The following is a 20,257-nucleotide window of genomic DNA, read 5'->3' as shown; positions in this document are numbered from 1 at the left end:
TACCTACTTATGTTTTAATTTGTCTCATTTCTGGAAAGCACAGCTGAGAATGAAAGTGTATGTTTTATTTCAAAGAAAAAAAAATTTGTTTTACCTCAAAACAAGATTTACTTTAAAGATGATTATAAATAGGCATAGAGGATTTAATTAAGGAGAGACTTTGAATATCTTCTTTACTTGTTTTTGAATGACCTTATGATCTTTACCCTGAGCTAAAGTAGAGGGAAGAATCATTTAAACAATTGTCCTGAAATTGTGAAGAAATAGTACTTAGACCCAACAATTGTCATACCCTCAAAAGGAAAAATTTTCCTTAAACTTGTGATTTAGTTTGCCGTGTATTTAACTTCTGTGAACATGGGATTCAGTTTGTTATCTTGTATTCATTTTAAAGATGGTTGTTTTAAAAGTAGGCATTAACTCATTCATTTAAAAAAATATTTAGTTGAGTGCCACCAGGTGTTTTATGTTGCTGGGAGGCATTACTTTAAATCTACTTCTAATATAGATTCTAATTTTGCAAACCGTAAATGACTTCTACCTCAGAAGTAACTCCCTTTCCTCTCATCTTCGTAACATGCGCCTTCCTAGCTGTATAGGGAACTAACTCTTCAAAGTCCCCAAAGGTTATCAGGAATAGGGACCCTGAAAGTCTTCTGAGACAAAGACTGATTGGGTTTTGTAGCAGTTTTGTCTACCCGTCCCTCTTCTATCCCACTCTTGGTCTGTGTGTCTGTACGCAGAAATCTGACCATTGGTCATGGCACAGATATATTTAGCTAGGGTCTAATAATCTCTAGGATGAACCAGTTGAGGCAAGTGTATAGAGGAGGTATCTTATCCCTTAAAACTGTTACCCTTTTCAGAACACCAGGATCTCGCTAAAGCAGTGTATGCTTACGGCAGAAAGTTTCTATGTAACACATTCCTAGAGATGGTTTTCTACTAGGATAGAAGAACCACTACAGTAAGGGACCATTCTAAAATGTAGGTTTGTGCCAATAGGCAAAAGTCTTCAATTCAGCTATTTTTTGAAAATTCTTTTTTTTTAAATTTCAGTTTCTGTGGGAATTTGTAACTATAAACTCAGAAATCATTCTTATTTTAAAAAACAGCAATAAAACAGCAATTTTATGATTGGTAGGTAGACATAGACAACATGTGTTTTTGAAATGGCAGTTCTTTATAAAACTGATTTATGGAGAGGGTTCCTTCATACTGTCCATGTTATGAACTGGACTGTATAACTGTACTCTTGTGTTTCAGGCTATGTGGAGGCTGCGCTTAAGCTTTTTCTCCCTCTCCCTTTCTCTGCATTTCATACTTTTAAATAACTTTTCTTTTTATATCATACATATTCTCCCACTTTCCAATAAAAAATTTTAAAAGAACTTGTTTAAACTTACTTTGAAACCTTTATCTTTCTATTTGCAAGGGATATCAAAAGTAAAAATGTGCTGTTGAAAAACAATCTGACAGCTTGTATTGCTGACTTTGGGTTGGCGTTAAAGTTTGAGGCTGGAAAGTCTGCAGGTGATACCCATGGACAGGTAAGGATGATGATTATAAAATGCAAGAAAAAATAAGTATGCCTCATATTTCAGGATTGAATTTGTCTAAAATTATTGTGATGGTGATTAAGTCTGCATCTAATAAAGAATTATATGTTGAATTTTCCAAAGATGACATTTTCATAGGATGGTAGAGGACTCAGGTGGTTTAGATCAAGCACTTCATAAAACAACCCTTCGACATCATAGGATTCCTCTTTTAAAACTGATCAAAGAAGAATCCAACACCTTTTAATAGACCTCATCCTTAGGGAGTTCTTAGTATTAACTTAATAATGAACTTGTTGATTCTTTCACCATCCTAGAGGAGTGGGAGAATAATCAGTCACGTTTCTTGCTAAAGTGTATTAAGATACCTTGCCCATTTTTCCACAGTTGTAGTAATCATACTCTTTAATCAACTTTTTCTAAATTCTCTTCAGAGTTCAGAGCGCTCGTAAAGCTCTGAGTGAGGTGTCTAACTCTAGTTAAAGTCTACACGAAGAGGTATCAGCAATGAGAACCTTCAGGAGGGTCAAAGGAGAAACTGTGAGGCTGGGAAAGGTGTTTTCACTCCTACAAGATTACCTTTTAATCAGCAGAACCAGTTAAACCTGAAAGGTGACATTTTCTACAAAGCCAAATGATTCAGGCTTTGGCATTATCATCTGTCTTTCAAATCATACACATTACTGGTCAGCTGTTCCTTTGTTTTCTTTCTCTGAGCATATACTTTTGATCCCCAAGAACACAGTTATAAGTGATCATAGCACAACAAATTTTGGCAGTATAGAATAACAATTAATGTTTTAGGGCAGTGGTCAGCAGTCATGTAGCTCTAGAAAAGCTGACACCAAATTTGGGAATGGAGACAGTGTTGTGGGGAATACTACAAAGACAGAGATTATGTAAGAAACCTAAGGACAAACTTCTGAGCTAATTGTATGATCGACTATCATAAGACAAATTTTGGGAACATTTTTATCCTGTAGTACTTCCCCGTTGTTTTTCTTTGTTTTGAGAAAAAATTTGGGGACTCATTCATGTCATCCTTCAACTCCCTCATGATTGGGTTACACGATGAGGTAAAAATAACTAATTGGCTTACAGCAATGGCTCCTTGACTTTAGATTTTATGGACCAGAAAAATTTTAAAATATTAGGAGGGACTTGCATGTTATTGCACATTTTATATATTGTAAGGAAAGAACACTGGGAAAAAACCACAGATTTTATCTAATATCATCATCATTGTATAAGACAGGACATTTTGCACTAAAAAGGTAGATAAGCCATAATCTCATAAATGAAAGAGGTACTTTGGATGGCATACATTTTTCTTTAAGAGAAAAGTAGGCTTTTGGGAAACACTTGCTTATAGAACAATTAAAATAGTTATTTAGAGTAGCAAAAAAAGAGCTACTTTTTTTTTCTTTAAGTGTTCTCCTTATTAAATAAATTAAAAACTTGAACTTTAGAGTCTTAATGATGTCTTTTTTTAAATAACATCTGTTATATGTATATTTGCATATAATTACTTAACTTCAAATCTAGTGACCTGTCACCTAAGGATGGAGCTTTTATTGGGGGGGGGGAGGGGAAAGATCTAGGCTACTCCCTAGATCTACTAAACTCACGTATATAGTGGTCTATTCAGCTGTCTCAGAAAAATTTTGTCAGGATTCATATATGAATGTTGTCAAGCACCAACCAAAGTGAGCTATACTAGCTTCGTAACCATAATTACAGTACTAAAAATTACCAGATTCTTGGGGACAGATATAAATAAGAGACTCCAAATTGTTGGAGACAGAAATACATAGATTTTGTACAAATAGAACTTTTTTAAAAAGTTGATCCATCCCTTGACTAATTCTTTTTACAACGTTTTGTAATGTTCATTCGTTCTTTTAATACAGAGAAAAAGAAGCTCTCAAAAAGGGTGTTTAAGTTACATTTCAAACAGTATACAAAGATATAATTGAAAAGTATGCAGCTCTCTTCTCTATTCCATCTTTCTCCCAGAAAACAATCATTTTTCAGTTTCTTGTGCTTATTTACAGAAAGGAAAAAATTTCTAAGCCTGTACCAGCATGTCCTTTGATATATTTTAAGTGTACCCAGGAGGGATCTTACTATATACACCCTATCTATATATAGTCTGGTGATCATAATTTGGTTGCCTTGATAGTAGTCCACATTTGGTTTTGGTTACCCTGATAGTAGATCACAATTGGTTTGATTTTGTAAAAACAAAAATCATAAAATGTTAGTTCATAAAGTTAATGAATACTGTTTGCTTTCATTATCTTTTTCAGGTTGGTACCCGGAGGTATATGGCTCCAGAAGTATTAGAGGGTGCTATAAACTTCCAAAGGGATGCATTTTTGAGGATAGATATGTACGCCATGGGATTAGTCCTGTGGGAACTGGCTTCTCGCTGTACTGCTGCAGATGGTAAGGGAAAAAAATATGTTAAAAAATACGTATGCCTACTACACCTGTATGAAAAGGGATGATTACACTCAAAGGTAATTTTTAAAGAACAATTTTTTTTTTTTTAGTAGACTCTAAGAGGTGGTAGAGAATTCACGAGGCCAGGGAGCTGAGGGTGGAGCAGGAGAGGAGGGGAACTAATATGTATTGATCCTTTACCATTGCCAGATGTGTTACTGGATACTTCACATACCATTAGCTTGTTTCCTAAAACAGCCTTGGAGTTAATCTGTTTTACAGATGAGGAAAATGAGACTCAGTGGCTTGCCTATTTTAGCCTCACGCTGGTAAATGGTGAACCCTAGGTTTAAAACTGATCTAGAGGTAGGGAGCGTTGGTTAGGTCCTATGGGTCCTGCCCTGGTTCTAAAGTCAACTCTTGTGGTGAGAGATACATGTAGAGTGGGAGGAACTTTGCCTTCCAAGACACTCAGGCTGAGTCTGTTCAGCACTTGGGTGATGCCAGCATATAACTAACCAACCAGATTGAATTTACAGTCTATCCTTATGACACATAACTGTAAGCATGCGTTTAGATGTACCACAGGTTAAATTCTGCCTCCTTAAAGCTTTGAAAGTCTGACCTGATGTAGACATTATTGTAAACATTAGTCAATTTCCCTAATACAGCACCTTGGTTCTGAAGGGTCCTATTCTTTGTTCTTCTTATTGAAGTTCATGTTTAAGTCCCATAAATATTTGCTTTTTATTTATTTCTGTAAACCTGCACTGTTCCTAGTGTGACAAAATTAGTATTCTAGTTTTAAACTGTGTTTTAGTGCTCCATAAAGTATATACTCTCTTCAAATATTTTGCAGCAGTTTTTTGGATAATATAAAGCAAATTTTCTGACTGCTAAGCTCCCGAACAAATGTAAATGAACTTGATCTGGTTTTCTAATTTATAATTGCCTAAAAACTTCCTTCAATTGTCAAAGATGGTGGAAGTTGTGTTGAAAATTTAAAAGCTATACCAACTTAACCTGTTACTAAGAATATTTTATTTTCTTAGTACTGTAATAAGCTCATTGTAGGATGGACTAAACTACCTCTGGAATGTGAAATTCATTCGGGGGTACTATACTTTTAAAGGGAATAGTAGAGTGTTCAGAAATGAGCAGCCATTCATTCTTGCAGGATTGGAGGTTTGGCATGAGAGTGGATCCAAAAGCTAAGAAAGGTTGGAATAATTTGAGCTTAGAAGTCTACAGGAAAAGTAAACTGTTCAGTATATTTTGACTCAACATAGAACAGGAATTACATTTATTATGTGCATTTATGGAAGCAGAAGTAGATCAGATGGCAGATGTTAGAGGAAAATATATTTCGTAAGAACTTTAATATGAACTCTCGATAGCAAACCACTGGATTAGGTGTTATGGGGGACCCAAGGCCCTGTCCCTCAGGTAACACAGTTTATTTAGTTAAGGTGATACAATATATCTTGGACAATTAACTCTATAGAGTAACTTAAGTGTGAATTATCCCACTGCCTAGTACCTAGGTATTTAGGAAATATTTTTGAACGAATGCAATTATCTGAGAAGTGGAAGGGAGTATTATGGGAACTTAGAGGAGAAATTGCTTTGTAGGGAAGAGGAATTATCAGGGAAGTTTTTATGGAAAAAGAAAAGGATAGGTATTTTTTCTTATATCTTGTCTTAAATGCTTTGTACATTCTATGAAATACTTAATTGCAAAGTGAGGTATTTCTGACTCTCAGAAATTGGGGCAGAGAGGATAGTGTGAACAACATTGCTAAAGTGGGTGCTTTCAGATTTGTTGATGGCTAGCTGTTAATTAAATTCAGATTTTCAAACTTTAATGTGGTCCCTGGAGGGGATTTGGATATGCCATAGAATAAAGATGTTTATAACAGAATGAACTTAAATGTCTCCAGAGATGGAAACAACACTATTAACATTCTGATCTGAATTGCATGGAGTGGGTACCTTAAAGGGTAATATGTCCTTAACTTGCAAATATCGATTGTTCCCTATGTTCTGCATGCAGATGGATATAGGCATTCCTCATAGAGCAGATGAAGTTCCTTACAACCGTCTTTCATAGGGCTACATGCCAAATCATAGACCTTTTGATTTCTCATAAATTTGGTCATACTGTGTATAAGTACAACTGAGAATACATTTCTCTCTTATTATAACATGTAAACAGTTGGAAAAAGGTTTTTAGAAACTTTGTACCAGTTTAGAAGTCAGGAAGATTTTAATTTTTTTCTCTTTTTACATTTCAGGACCTGTAGATGAGTACATGCTGCCATTTGAGGAGGAAATTGGCCAGCATCCATCTCTTGAAGACATGCAGGAAGTTGTTGTGCATAAAAAAAAGAGGCCTGTTTTAAGAGATTATTGGCAGAAACATGCTGTAAGTTATACAGGGAGCTTTTCGTTTGAAATTCCAATAAAACACTTTTCAGAGGAATGATTTATCTCTGCACGTTTTTCTTTCTTTTGGGAGATGATCTTCACACAGGATATTCTGTACTAGAGTTTTAGAGGCAGTAGAATTAGGATTGTGTCTGCCTGTGAGGGAGATTATGAAGCCAAAGTGCCTTAGAAGGCTGTTATTTTGATGGTCCTGTACAGATGAGAATGTCTTCTATTTGGAAAGACTCACAGGAAAGGAATACCTGGCTCTGAGCCTGTGGTTAGGTAAACTTGCTGATCACCACCTTCCATTTTAAAAAGCTTATTAAGCACCACATTTTCTCCTCTCCATGGGAGTTTGTTTTAGCCTTTTGATTTGGGCTTGGAAGACTTTCAAATTCTTAAAAATGTTTTAGAACTAGAAACTAGACAGAGGATAGGACAATATTGCCCTGGCTGATTTGGTCTAAATGTAACTAGAAACATGGATAAAATCAGGTAGGGAAACCTCAAGGATAGCTTTTAATCTTCTATTTAATTGCAAGGTAGAAATGCTGATATTAACTAAGAAAATAAAAATTGGTATACCCCTCTTTGGCCTTGGTTTCGAGTCCAGTTCAAGAGTTAGCATTGAAAAGACCTGGTTTATGAACAATAGATAGGGATTTTTGGAATTTCAATAAGTATTTCTGTTGTGATAATCTCCAATGCTTAAAAAAAAAAATGATTTCTCTCAGTACTTTTCTTCATGATTCTGCAAATGATTCTCAATAAAAGTGAATGTTCGGTTTGGATCCCCTTACTGCCCAGCTGCCAAAAAGAAAAAAAGTGAATGTTGACAAAAAGTATCAAACTTGGCCAATCTTGATAGCAATTTCTTTATGAAATTTTTATTCTATTTCATAATGGCAAACAACAATTGCTGTGGTGTTTGAATGTATGTTTTGCCTCCTTTTAGGGAATGGCAATGCTCTGTGAAACGATAGAAGAATGTTGGGATCACGATGCAGAAGCCAGGTTATCGGCTGGATGTGTAGGTGAAAGAATTACCCAGATGCAAAGACTAACAAATATCATTACCACAGAGGACATTGTAACAGTGGTCACAATGGTGACAAATGTTGACTTTCCTCCCAAAGAATCTAGTCTATGATGGTTGCACCTTCTGTACACACTAAGAATGGGACTCTGAACTGGAGCTGCTAAGCTAACGAAACTGCTTAGTTTTTTTGTGTGTGAAATGAGTAGGATGTCTCCTGGAAATGTAAGACCTTCCTTTGTTGAAAACTGTGGTTCTGGGAGACATATCGCATTGCCTACAGCACAGACGTGAAGGACATGAGACTAAGAGAAAAGTTGCAAACTCTTATAAAGAAACTTTTGAAAAATGTACATGAAGAATGTGGCCCTCTCCAAATTAAGGATCTTTTGGACCTGGCTAATCGAGTGTTTGAAAACTGACATCAGATTTCTTAATGTCTGTCAGAAGACACTAATTCCTTAAATGAACTACTGCTATTTTTTTTTTTAAATCAAAAACTTCATTTCAGATTTGAAAAAGGGTAACTTGTTTTTATTGCATTTGCTGTTGTTGTTTCTATAAATGAATATTGTAATGCCAATATGACACAGCTTGTGAATGTTTAGTGTGCTGCTGTTCTGTGTACATAAACAAAGTCATCAAAGTGGGGTACAGTAAAGAGGCTTCCAAGCATTACTTTAACCTCCCTCAACAAGGTATACCTCAGTTCCATGGTTGCTAAATTATAAAATTGAAAACACTAACAAAATTTCCATAATAAATTGATCCATGTTTTGTAACAAGTTATTACAAATTCACTGTGTTATTTAAGAAAGACGGTAAGCTATGCTTAGTGCCAACAGTAAGTGGCCATTCGTAAAGCAGTGTTTTAGCTTTTCTTGTGCTGGCTTGTAATTGGGGCGGGGGGGGGGCGAGTGCTGTTTTTTGAGATGAAAAGATAGTGTCATTTTCCCTTTTTTCCCATGTTTTAAAGCTTCAACTTACATACAGTTCCCAAAATATTGCATACTTACCTAAGTTTTATTGATTTTTTTTTTTAGGTGTGCTGTGTTTGGGGAATATTTGAAAACTTAAAAGCATGATTTAAATTTTTTAAAATAATGAGCTGTGACACTGGAAAGCTCTTCATTTTATCTTTTAAAATAGATTTTTTCCTATTTATATATGTAAAATTGTAGTGTATTTCTTTTCACCAAACAGGGTGTGGGACATTATCACTGTTTTAGGATCACCTCAGGAAGTGTCATTACCCAGAATTCCTCACTCTGCTTTGAGAATTATCACTTTTATCACTATTTCTGCTTGGTGCCATCTTGTGAGAGTAATATCTGATGTCTGTGATATGTAAAGAATTATCCTAGGATAGAAATATTAAACTTTAAGCACAGATTTCAGATGTTACTGCTTTAAAACAAATCAGGGATAACAAGTTAAACTTAAAACTTAAAATATGCAATGACATTTAGAGGTAACCAGTGTTGATATAGGTAACATAGCCTAGCCTCCTCCCCAAAATTACTTTCACAGTTAACACTGATACTAATTTAGAATAGTTCATGCCTTATCCTTGCTAAGAAAATGGAACTGATGGTAGGTAGCTGCCAAAGTGCTTTTCAAAACAATATTACATTAGAATGTGATTGGATTCTTCCTCAAATTTATACAGGCCAAAGTAAAACATGAATTTCCTGAATTTCTAGATTACTAACCAACATATAGCCAGTACTATGCTATGTACTTTTGTCAGGTCATTTAAAAATCCATACATTAATTTTATAGAAGAATTTTTACATGTCACTATCAGGATCTCACTGTGAATGTGTTATCTTCAAATGGTTAATTAACCACACAGTACACTACATTTTACATATAATATGCACTTAATCTCTGGGAAAAATAAATTATGTTATTTATAAATAATACATAGGTCATCAGACTCTAAGCAGGGAGGGAAAGAAGAGTAATAGCGTTCTTGTCTGTGTGCCACACACCATATAGAACAGTTTGTGCTCTTGGTCATTTATGTACTCAAGGTCTCACTGTACTCGTAAGAATTCCCATTTTGATGTTGTGTTCACTTCTTTATTTCAAAAAGTACTTTACCTTTCCATTTCTTGATTTGGTTTTGCTTCCATTTTGAAACTAATCAAGAAGGGAAAATATTGAGAATATGCATACAAGAAAATTATTAATCTGAAGATTAATTTCTACCTGTTGTAAACGACCCTCTTTTTAAAAGTAAAAAAAAAATAAATAAATAAGGGATATTATGATGAATGTTTGGCTTATGTGAGCACTAGAGATAAATTTTATAAAACCAGTTATTCACAATATAAAATGTTTTCTCTTCATGTTAGGAAAAATTTTTAGAAATCCTGGGTATTGTACGTAACTGTAGCTAACCAATTTTAAAACTTGTATCCTTTTGAGAACTGTATTAATGGAAAAACCTTTTATAAGGAGTAAAATAAGAATGTTCCAGTGACTACCTGTCCTGATACATTGTCTTGTTAAAACTTTCTTTTGCAGGGTATTTTCCTGTTTGGTTTACAGTCAGTGCAGAGTGGGCATGTTAACAAAAAGTTTGAGCTAGGGATACTAGAAAAAGGAAAGATCAAAGAATGAGAAAGATGATTTGTTTGGGGGCAAACTGAGACCCCAATAACTTTTTCCTCATGTGTTTGGTGCTCCTCACAATTCGTCTTGTATTTTGCCTTTCTGATACCCATCAAAACTGCTGCTCTTACATTCTTTACCTTGCCCAGATCGCCTTGTAAGGAATGCTTTATGAACAACTGCCATAGGACTGATGGATTAACCAGTGTTTGGCTTTATTTGAAGTCTATGCCCTGCACAGTTCTTATATGTATTTTAGATGCTAGGAAGTTTTTAGCATGTGATGTGATTCTTGTTTGAATGTTTATTACAGGTACCTTGTGAATTCCAGAACAGAGACTGTGCCTCACAATTGTTGGTCCCATGAACTTGCACTATCTTTCATGGTGATGTTTTGAAAATACAATCAGGAAAAAAAACCCAACACCTTTGGAATTTAAAAATGGAATCATATATCATGAAATTTAAAAAGAATCTCTTCTGCCCCCTTTCCTCACCACTAAGTAACAGCCACATTTAAGTAAAATGCAGGTGGCAGGGAAAAATCCTGGCCGGATAGTTCAGTGGAATAAACTGATGACTGTTTTTTAAAAGAATGCTTCATCACAGATATTTTCGAGTTTCTCTTTTTTACTTTTTTGAAAACTTACTTTTTAGGAACATTTGGTATAATGTGCATAAAATTATTTACCAATTATGGGCAAAACAATACAAGTAGCATCTTGATTGAACATCATTTACCTCAGATATTCAACCAGCAGTACGTTTTTTACGCAGTCTCAACCCATATCCTATTTGTTACCTCTCAAAATATGGGTAAGCAATTATTTTAGCTTTACTCTGTATTTCTTGTTAGTGTTTTGGGCACAGGTTGTTGTACTACTGTCAAACTGTACTTGCTGTTTTTTCTGCAAGTATTTAACAGAAAGCGAAAACAAAAAAAAAATCCCCATAAACCCCACCTTGGATAAGTGATTGTTAAATATTGTACAAATAAAATGTATGCTATCCCCATTCCATCCCCAAGTTAAATAAAAAAAGTGAATATGATATGATTTGCATATGCAGTTTTTCTTCAGCTATATGTTCTTACAGAGGGGAATTGTAGCTTTGTAATTTAAAGTGAGACATACACCTTGAGATTTGCAAGAATGGAGATAGAGGTGAAAGAAAGAGGGGGGTTTGTTAATTGTGGCATTTCTCTCCTTTGTTGTCTAAACAGATTACATTCCCACCTAAGTATATATGTCAGTCCTGCCAGTATTTGGACGCCAAAGGCTTGTTGGCATTGTGTCACAGTATATACACCAATGGATTCTCAGTTTTTTTTAGGGTAAAGATGAAGGAAACGGCAGCACTTAGGCTGTGGTATGCAAACCATGGTAGAATCTGCATGGAATCTCTACAGAAAGACAATCATTTTCCATAGAGTGTTCTGCAAAACAGACTCTTTAGGAAGTTAATAGATCGTTTTCAACATACACAGCATTATGATACAGTAATTGTGGACAGTTAATTTTGGAACCATTCGTTTTGTTTGGGCCAATTTTGGACTCAAGAGCCATGTGCATGCATGTGAATCGGAGAGGTCTTTTTTAACAAGATTGTTTTTGGTGGGCCACTTGGAGAGAACACAGCAGTAAAAACTGCACTGAAGTAACACTCCTTTTCATCTGCTTTTCAGTGTGATGATCCAAGGGCATTCATAAATTTTTGTTTTTACTGTCTTCCTCTAGTAAACGAAGGAAATATCTTTAACCCATGCTTGTAAGTTTGCATTATTCTTGAAAGGTTTTTCAGGGCTCTTCTGATTGGATTTTTATTTTATTGATGATAGTTCAAGCAATTTTAAGAGATAAAGTGTGTTCAAAAATTTTGCAAATACATTTTAGTTTCTTTGTATTAGGGAATATGGTAAGGTGAACATTAATATCCCTCTGCAAAAACGCCTTTGGAATGTAGGCATATACTTCACTTGTATGACATGATAACCTATTTATTTCTAATTTGCTTTATAACTTTCATATTTACCTCAATCACTGAAAATGAAAACCATCTTGCTACTTAATTTTTTAATCTGTATACTGAATGTTGATGGATCTTCTGTAGCTCTTATGTATCCAGGGAGGCAGATGAGGACTCTCAGCTCTCAAGTGGCATCTGAAGCTAATAAAAACCTGCAGTCCTCAAGTTAGTTCATTTAGGCCATTACCCTTTAAGGCAGATAGTACTTTCCTAATATAGTTCAGGATTTTTTTTAAAGGGACATTATAGCTCAAGCGTAAAATCCTTGCTTCTAGTAATAATAGTGATGCTACCATGTAAAGTATTTTGGCAAAATATCCACTAAAATATGTAGACTGGCTCAGAACCAGTATGTAAGCCTTAGCCTTAATGAAACACTGCTGAAAAGAAAATGACACTGATCTGAAGACTTAGAAGGCTTAGCTTTTTATGCTGGGAACGGCTATGTATGCAAAAGAACAGGTTTTAACTACTGAAGAGCTACTGTATCCACAGAAATCTTATATTCTACTTTATACCCAAGACTTCTTAAAAGCCAGATAAATTGTTCCTTAGAGCATACTTTAAAAAAATATGGTAAGGAACCTATCGTTGAACTTCTTCAAGTCTTAATAGCTAGGGCTCCGGTGTCAATCAAACCTGAGTTGAATTACAGTCTGTCAGTCATTGCCAACCCATGTGATTCTGGATACTGCCACGACTGTGTTATTTTCTAACTTGTAAATAACAGTACCTAAATATCATAGGGCCTCTGACAGCTAAATGGATTATAGAATGCATAAGGATGGAGACCTTATCTTTTGTAAACTTTCTCCTGTGCACATAGTAGGTGACCAAATATCCTTAAACAAATGAAGTCACTAACACTGAATGATTATTAAATTTCATTTTAAACGTGTACCTGTGTTAGTTCATGGATCACTGAGTTTATAAGGCAATGCTTTGACTGACATTTCCACATTCTTCTTAGGTATTTACTTTTTGAGAGAAACAGATTCAGCTAACATTGCCAGACACTTATTTATGGGAGTAATTTTCCAGGAATCTCTAGAATACTTGTTAAAAAGGCAAATTCTGATTCTTTTGGCCTAAGTTAGGCACAAGAAACTGCATTTAAAAAAAAACCTACAAGGGATTCTGATGTAGGTGGTTTGAGAAGTCTAGAAGAAAAATGTAAACTCCTTGGCTTTTTTCTTTCATGTGAACCATCTTTTGGCTAAGCTAGTCAGTCTCCTGAACCAGAAGACCTAGGTCTGGGATAGAATTCAAAATTTGCATGTGTACCAAAAAGTAAAAAAGCAGCACCCCTGCTGTACTATTTTACTGTAATAAGTAAAAGATTACTAATTACACTTCAATTCTTATCATAGTTTCTTTACTGCTTTGGCTTAAGGTTTATAAAAACATCTGGCTGCTAGGTTGAAATGAACTCTTCAAATGGACCACATAAATACTTTACAAGTGTTAAATAAACATATGGTCCAATCTCTAAAACAGTCACATTTTATTCTTTTGAACTGCTACTTAGAACATAATCTAAATCAATCACTAGAACTATAAATCATATAACTGCTTATGATTCAGAGGCAACATACAGTCAAGATACTACATGTGCAATAGCCTCCCATAAATACAAAATGTTTATAAATATAAGAAAATGTAGTAACATATCTTGTTAAAGGACAATAGCTTTTAGTTCTTTGGAGAAGTATGCCTGAAACGCCAACACTGAAGTCACTGGTTATATTCACAACCAGCTTAGTGAAGATGTTGCCCACTGCCTAACATCCGTAGGACAGTTGGGGTACTTCTGTAGAGCATTCATAATTTGAGTATTATCCAAAAGTAGTTTCATCAGTTGGTACTCTCTCTGTGAATTTACTGAAGTTCTTTCCATAGGCTTTATTAATTCTAATTGTTGTAAATGTTCAAAAGCCTGAAAGATGAAAGATATAGTTTAGGTTGAATAGAGGAAGAAAATAAAGTTAATTCAGAGAACAGTTAGGGTTCTGGTCAGTTGTAGAATAGGGCGCTAGGAAACAATGTAATAGAAATCAATAGGGTTCAAAAACAACTCTCATCAACCCCATAAAAACTTCATACCGTTAGGTAAAACAGTGGCAATGCACAGTTATCTATCCATGTATTGTTGAATGTAAACAGGGCAAACTAATTCAGTCTGTAAAATAAATGGTTTTGTTTCTAACCTCATCCTATCATAGTTCCTCCTTGTACTTTAACAAAAGCTTTCCAGTTTTCTTCTCTATAAAAACCTAAGAATCTAATAAAACTTTCTGACTGATTACTTAGCTTAATCAAATTTGTGTTTACATTTTGTTTTTCTTTTTTGGCAGCTTTTTCAGGGAACCAGACTCTTGACCTTAGTGTTACAAGTCTGTGCTCTAACCATCTAAACTAACCAGCTAGCCCTGTGTTTATATCCTGTTTCTACCTTTATAAGACTTTGCTGTATAAAAGTTTAAAACAGCAGTAACAAAGGGGGAGGAAGGAAAGACGCTTAAGCATTATTCAATTTATCCTGTAAGTAAATGATTCAGCAGCATGGTATGGACAAGGAGGAGAGGAGACAGGCTCCTTTTTCTCTAAGTCTGACTGAGATTGTCACAGCCTGTCAACAAGTTTCCTTTTTCCATCTTCCGCACCTTAATAGGGCTCCTTATTATCTGCTTCCTCTTATCCCTAATATTGATATATTGTCTGTTCTAACCTTGATTGTTGTTTTAGGTATGTTACTAGGGCATGAAAAAAACAGAAACCATTAAATCATGACATACTAACCATTAAATACACTGAAATAGATTCCTGAGGAATTCTATTCTTACAGCTCATTGTAAAAAGTATCTTTGGAGTACATTCTCTATGTATTAAATGTATCATAGAGAATATATTCTCTTTTTAATTCTTCTAATAAAAAGATAAATAGTACAAATACTATTCGTTTCTGAAGATGAGAAAATATCGGAGGCTGCAGGTACTGGGGCTGAATAAAATTAAGGAGATTTAAAATATCTCTAGGCAGCAAACACTTCCTTATTGAAAGTGCAGAAATGAGCCATTGTAAATGATTCATAAGAATTTAAATGCTTAGCCAGCCTTTTCACTTTCACAACTCCTACAAACTATGACTCTCATCAGACAAATATGGAGTTAGGGACAAAAACCCAACCTCCAGTATGCTAAATACTTCTTTAAAAAAAATTAATTAACTTTTTTGAAAAAATGGCAATGTTAAATTTAAAAACAGATACTTGGTCCAATTAGAAAATTAAGTGTGTTTGGAACAATTTCAAAATGTAAATATCTTTTTTCAGCTATAAGTTTTATGGAATTTAAAGAGCAAGTATTTCCGATGAATATTTAGTGAATTGAGATGTGATGTAAGTGTAAACACAAGATTTCAGACTTAATACAAAAGAAAATAAAGGAAAATACTTCATTAATAATTTCCTATATTGACTATAGACTTTGATAAACTGAGTTAAATACAATATATTACTAAAGTTAACTTCATCTTTTTTTACTTTCTTATGGCTACTAGAAAATCTAAAACTATATTACGTGGCTCACATTATCTTTCTAGTGGACAATGGTACCCTAAAATAAAATTATTAAGTTTTAAAACTCATGCCTCACCTACCTCTCACATAAAACTTTCTCTGTATGCCCTCACCAGCCAATGAGATTTTGTCCTTTAAGTTTCTTAATGGCTCTTATTTGCATTTTTGTCTCCTTTCACTGCTCAGATTATAAAGCCAATCCTTGGGTTGGAAAGGGATAGGATTATATCGATGTGTAGTTCCTTTTTAGGATGCAAGTACTATTAACAGACAGCAGAGGGCAGTATACCCCCACAAAGTAAAATGGAACTGGCTGCTTCAGAATTTCATTTTTAGATAATTTGTCTATTTTGAAAAAAAATTCCTATGATAAATACCTAATGTTTAAAAATTAATGAAGGTGCCACTCTGATAGATAACAATCAAATTGGATGTAAAAAGTATACCTGTCTGCAGAAAAATAATCAAATCTTACCTTCATGACAACAGGTTTCTCAAAATTATAAACAGAATGAGCCTTCCTTTGAACAAACTTCTGAAATTCTGGATAGAAAGCAATGACAACATGAGTACCTTCAAATAGGCAGTAGGGGAGAGTCAGAAAGAAACTACCAAAGTCTCATCTCACCATTATAGACCATTTGAAAATTAAAGGGCTCTTCTTCATAGATGTCATTTAAATGTTTCATTGCAATTATAAGACAGATTTCCAAGACTGACAGACCTACAGTAAAAGGAATATAAGCTATGAGTTACAGTTTAATTATACATAAATGATTGTCGTCCAAAGAATACAGTGAAAGATCATGCTTTTAAGGAGTAGAGGTCAAAACCTACCTAGACTCAAATGGGTTTCAATCACTATTATCTATATAAACTTAATAAGCAAGTTACTTAATCTCCCTGAGCTTAGTTTCTCATATCTGCAGAATAAGGATCTTCCTAAATTAGAGATATTACAAGGATTAGAGGCAATATTATCAAGCACTCATCATATGGCCAACAGTTAAAAAATAAACAGAAACTGCAATTGTTGTGTGACTTTAAATCACATACAGCCCTTTGGTGGAATTTATTCAAGGAATACCTAAACCCCTGGAAATCAAATCCAAAATTGTGTGTGCATATTTTCCCTGGAGAGAAAAAGGTTCATTAGATTCTCAAAAGAGATAGTGAATCCAAAATGGTTAAGAGCCAATAAATGCTCTTCAGTATCACTTGGTGCAATGAGAACTTCAGCAACAGTCTTAACTGAGTTCTAATGTGGCAGTGGAAGCAGAGAATATCAAGTTTCTTTCCCTTTAAATGGAAGTGATAATACCTTTTAAAGGACTAAGTTTAAAGGCTGCATAGATATATAAGTATTCTGTATATAAAGCACTATGCCCAATGATAATTATAATTTTGAAAAACATTCCAAGTTCAAACTTTTAAAAACCACAATTTAAAAAAAAGTGCTAATAAAACAGATTTCTCACCATGTACAATATTTGCTTTAGAGTCCATGCTACACAGCTGGTTTGCTTCTATTAGATCGGCTGCAGTTATAAATGTGTGTGATGCTGTTACTCGATTTAAGGCAAGCATCTAGAAAAATGTGGATCAGAAAAACAATTACATATTTACTTGAGAATTTTGGAGATATTACTGTGCAAAACTTCTTAGTTTGTATGGTCTGTTCTGTCTGTTCTTATGGGAGACTAATTAATGCTTGGAAAAGGTATTCTCGGTATTCTCAAATTTAGCTCTATTAAAATGTAGCATTTCAATTCATCACATAACTATAAATGTAAAGCACAAAAAAGTTCTTGCTCCTCTCCCTACCCCTTCCCACTTGTATATCTTGTTTACTCGCCCAAAAGAAGAACATTTAAAAGAAAGTCGGGCAAGAAGAAGAAAATGAAAATAAGTAAGAATACTAACTGAAGCCCCAGAATAAGCCAAAAAGGCGGATCTATGCCTTGTATAAACTTTTCAACCACCCAATCAACCAGCCATGGTTAGTGTAAGATAGACAAAAGTTAGCTATTTTATGTTCAACTGTACAAAAAAGAAAAATAATAAACTTGCACTTAGATCAACAATGAGTAACTTCACAGTATAAGTATGAACCTTTTAATATTTGGGACATACTTATCCTAGAAACTCTCTCGTCCAACTTAACAAGGGCACAGGTGCCTCAGTTGAGCAGAAGAGTTAGCAGAGTTTCTTCTCATTTATTTTCCTACTGGCTGGGACCCAGGTTGCCAGCTACTCCTTCCCTTTCTGTCTCCATTTTTCTCTTTTATTATAAAATATTTTTTAACATACAAAATGGCAACAGAGGATATAATGAATATCTATGACCACTTTCACAGCTTAAGAAATATAATTTTACAGAGCTGAAGCCCTAATCTCCTCACCTGATTAGATTCTTACACTTTCCCACACAAAACAACCTTGCTTATTCTTTATACTTCTATCATATATGTATTCCTAGACAACACAGAGTAATTTTTAAGTTTTATATAAATACTATATTTTCACAACTCTCTTTTCACTGAACACCTACTATGAAAATTTATCCATGGTGAGGTGTCAATTCTAGTTTATTCACTTCTTTTATGTTGTATTACTTTGTATATACCCACAATTATTCATTTCCTATTGGTGGACATCTGTCATTTCCTCTTTTTTTGCAATTGTAAACAAAACTGCAATGAATAATCTTGTAGATGTCTTCTTGTGCATCTGTTTCTCTAGTTACCTAATTTGCCAAATTGATCTCCAAAGCACCTATACATATCTACACTAACCACCAAGCAGCAAATTTTAATAGTCACAGACACTATACCATCAGACATCACCTTTGACACCCACCAGATTGGCAGAAAAAAAAAAAAATTTAATTGTAGCACTTATCTGCATTTCTCTGGTTTCTGGAGAGACTGAATATCCTTAACATATAAACAGCTTCCACAGTAAGACAAAGACAACTAATAAAGGGATAAGCTTAGAATATGAGCAAGCAACCCACCAAAGAAGAATCTCACATGATAAAAAAAATCATTATTTAATTCATTACCATGAATTAAAAATGTAATAGGAAACTGGCAGACAATAGCTGTTCATGTTGACAATATTAAGGCAGAGATATTTTCCCAGAATAAGGGGGAAAATACGCATAAAAACCCTTACTCTAAAAACTCTTAGTGCCCAAATTCATTCATTATAAAGACAGATGTTGCTGAAAATGGCAGAGTACTTTTGATGGATGGGAGAGGAAATAAGATAATGAGAGGAAAATTATATAGGGATAAAAAGACTCTTAAATTTCTTCAGCAAAAAACAGGAATGGGGAAGAAGAATCTGTAAATAAACCTGGTAAAGCCATATAGTAAAGTAGGACACAAGCTTAAAGCCAGAGAGCCTTGGATAGAGTCCTGGCCTTGCCATATACTAGCTATGTGACTGTGGGCAAGTAATTTAACCTCCAAGAACCCTCAATTTCTTCAAGAATAGGATAAAAACACCTAAGGATAAAAGGTAAGATTACTGCAAAGGTAAGACATACTATAGGTAATTACAGCACCTGGTTCATGTACTAGTCAATAAATGGTAGCTGCTATTGTTATTACTACTGAAAGTGACCAAGACACTCAGTAAACCAAAACTATTTTCTCCTTGAAGGTTTTTGCCATCAACAATTTTCTAGAACTAGAGCAATACCAAATACTCTTAGTGAAGGAAGTTCTTTAATTTTCAGAATTACGTACCTCTTGACTGATATTGTTGTTTAAGCTTATCATATAATTACCTGGTGAAGGACCAAGTGGAATTTATTCCAGGTATTCAAAGCTGGTTTAACATTTAAAAAAATCAACCAATAAAGGGCTGGCCAGTTAGCTCAGTTGGTTAGAGCATGGTATTATAACACCAAGGTCAAGGGTTCTGATCCCTGTACTAGCCAGCAGGGCGTACTCCCCCTCCCCCCCCCACCAAAATAAACCAATGTAATCCAACATATCAACATGCTAAAGAAAAACTATATGACCATATCAACTGATCCAGAGGTAAGCATTTGACAAAATCCAATACCCATTCATAATAAACTCTCAGCACGTTAGGAACAGGGGAATTACCCCAACTTTGTAATAAGTGTGTATAAAAAACCTACAGCTAACATTATACTTAATGGTGAAAGACTGAATGCCTACCTCCTGAAATAAGGAACAAGGAAGGATGCTCATTCTCACCACTCTTATTTAACATAGTGCTGAAAGTTCTGGCAATTGCAATAAGGCAAGAAAAAGAAATAAAAGGCATACAAATTGAAAGAAAAAAATAAAATTGTCTCTATTTGTGAACAATATGATTGTCTACATAGAAAATCCCAAGGAATCTATTTTTTAAAACTCCTAATATAAAGGAGTTCACACAAAAATCTATCACACATTTCTAAACACTAAAAAAATAACATGTTGAAATCAAAACTTTAAAATACCATTTACAATTGTTCCAAAGAAAATTAAATACTTAGGTATACACTTTAAATACATATGGAATCTGTGCACTGAAAACTATAA

General features: G+C 34.4%; 2 protein-coding genes across 7 annotated transcripts in view; one reads left to right on the top strand and one right to left on the bottom strand.

The window, feature by feature from the left end:
• ACVR2A (activin A receptor, type IIA) overlaps positions 1-11,139 on the top strand; it is a 90,802-nt gene extending 79,663 nt beyond the window's left edge. Inside the window, exons 8-11 of one of the 2 annotated variants that reach the window (XM_008574581.1) lie at positions 1,436-1,550; positions 3,869-4,007; positions 6,299-6,429; positions 7,390-11,139. In XM_008574581.1, coding sequence (XP_008572803.1) covers positions 1,436-1,550; positions 3,869-4,007; positions 6,299-6,429; positions 7,390-7,584 — 580 coding nt within the window. In that variant the 3' untranslated portion in view covers positions 7,585-11,139. The remainder of the gene's footprint in view (positions 1-1,435; positions 1,551-3,868; positions 4,008-6,298; positions 6,430-7,389) is intronic. The other variant, XM_008574580.1, reaches the window with a different exon arrangement.
• A 2,460-nt stretch (positions 11,140-13,599) lies between these two features.
• Positions 13,600-20,257, bottom strand: part of ORC4 (origin recognition complex, subunit 4) — an 84,110-nt gene continuing 77,452 nt past the window's right edge. For all 5 annotated transcript variants that reach the window (XM_008574585.1, XM_008574582.1, XM_008574586.1 and 2 more), the window contains 4 exons: positions 17,171-17,279; positions 16,321-16,416; positions 16,168-16,235; positions 13,600-14,050 (listed from right to left, as the gene is read on the bottom strand). In XM_008574585.1, coding sequence (XP_008572807.1) covers positions 13,862-14,050; positions 16,168-16,235; positions 16,321-16,416; positions 17,171-17,279 — 462 coding nt within the window. In that variant the 3' untranslated portion in view covers positions 13,600-13,861. The remainder of the gene's footprint in view (positions 14,051-16,167; positions 16,236-16,320; positions 16,417-17,170; positions 17,280-20,257) is intronic.

This window comes from Galeopterus variegatus, unplaced genomic scaffold, assembly GCF_000696425.1.
Source record: "Galeopterus variegatus unplaced genomic scaffold, G_variegatus-3.0.2 Scaffold1067, whole genome shotgun sequence".
NCBI lineage: Eukaryota > Metazoa > Chordata > Mammalia > Dermoptera > Cynocephalidae > Galeopterus > Galeopterus variegatus.
The sequence above is the reverse complement of the archived record's forward strand: the minus strand, read 5'-3'. Positions and strand labels throughout refer to the sequence as shown.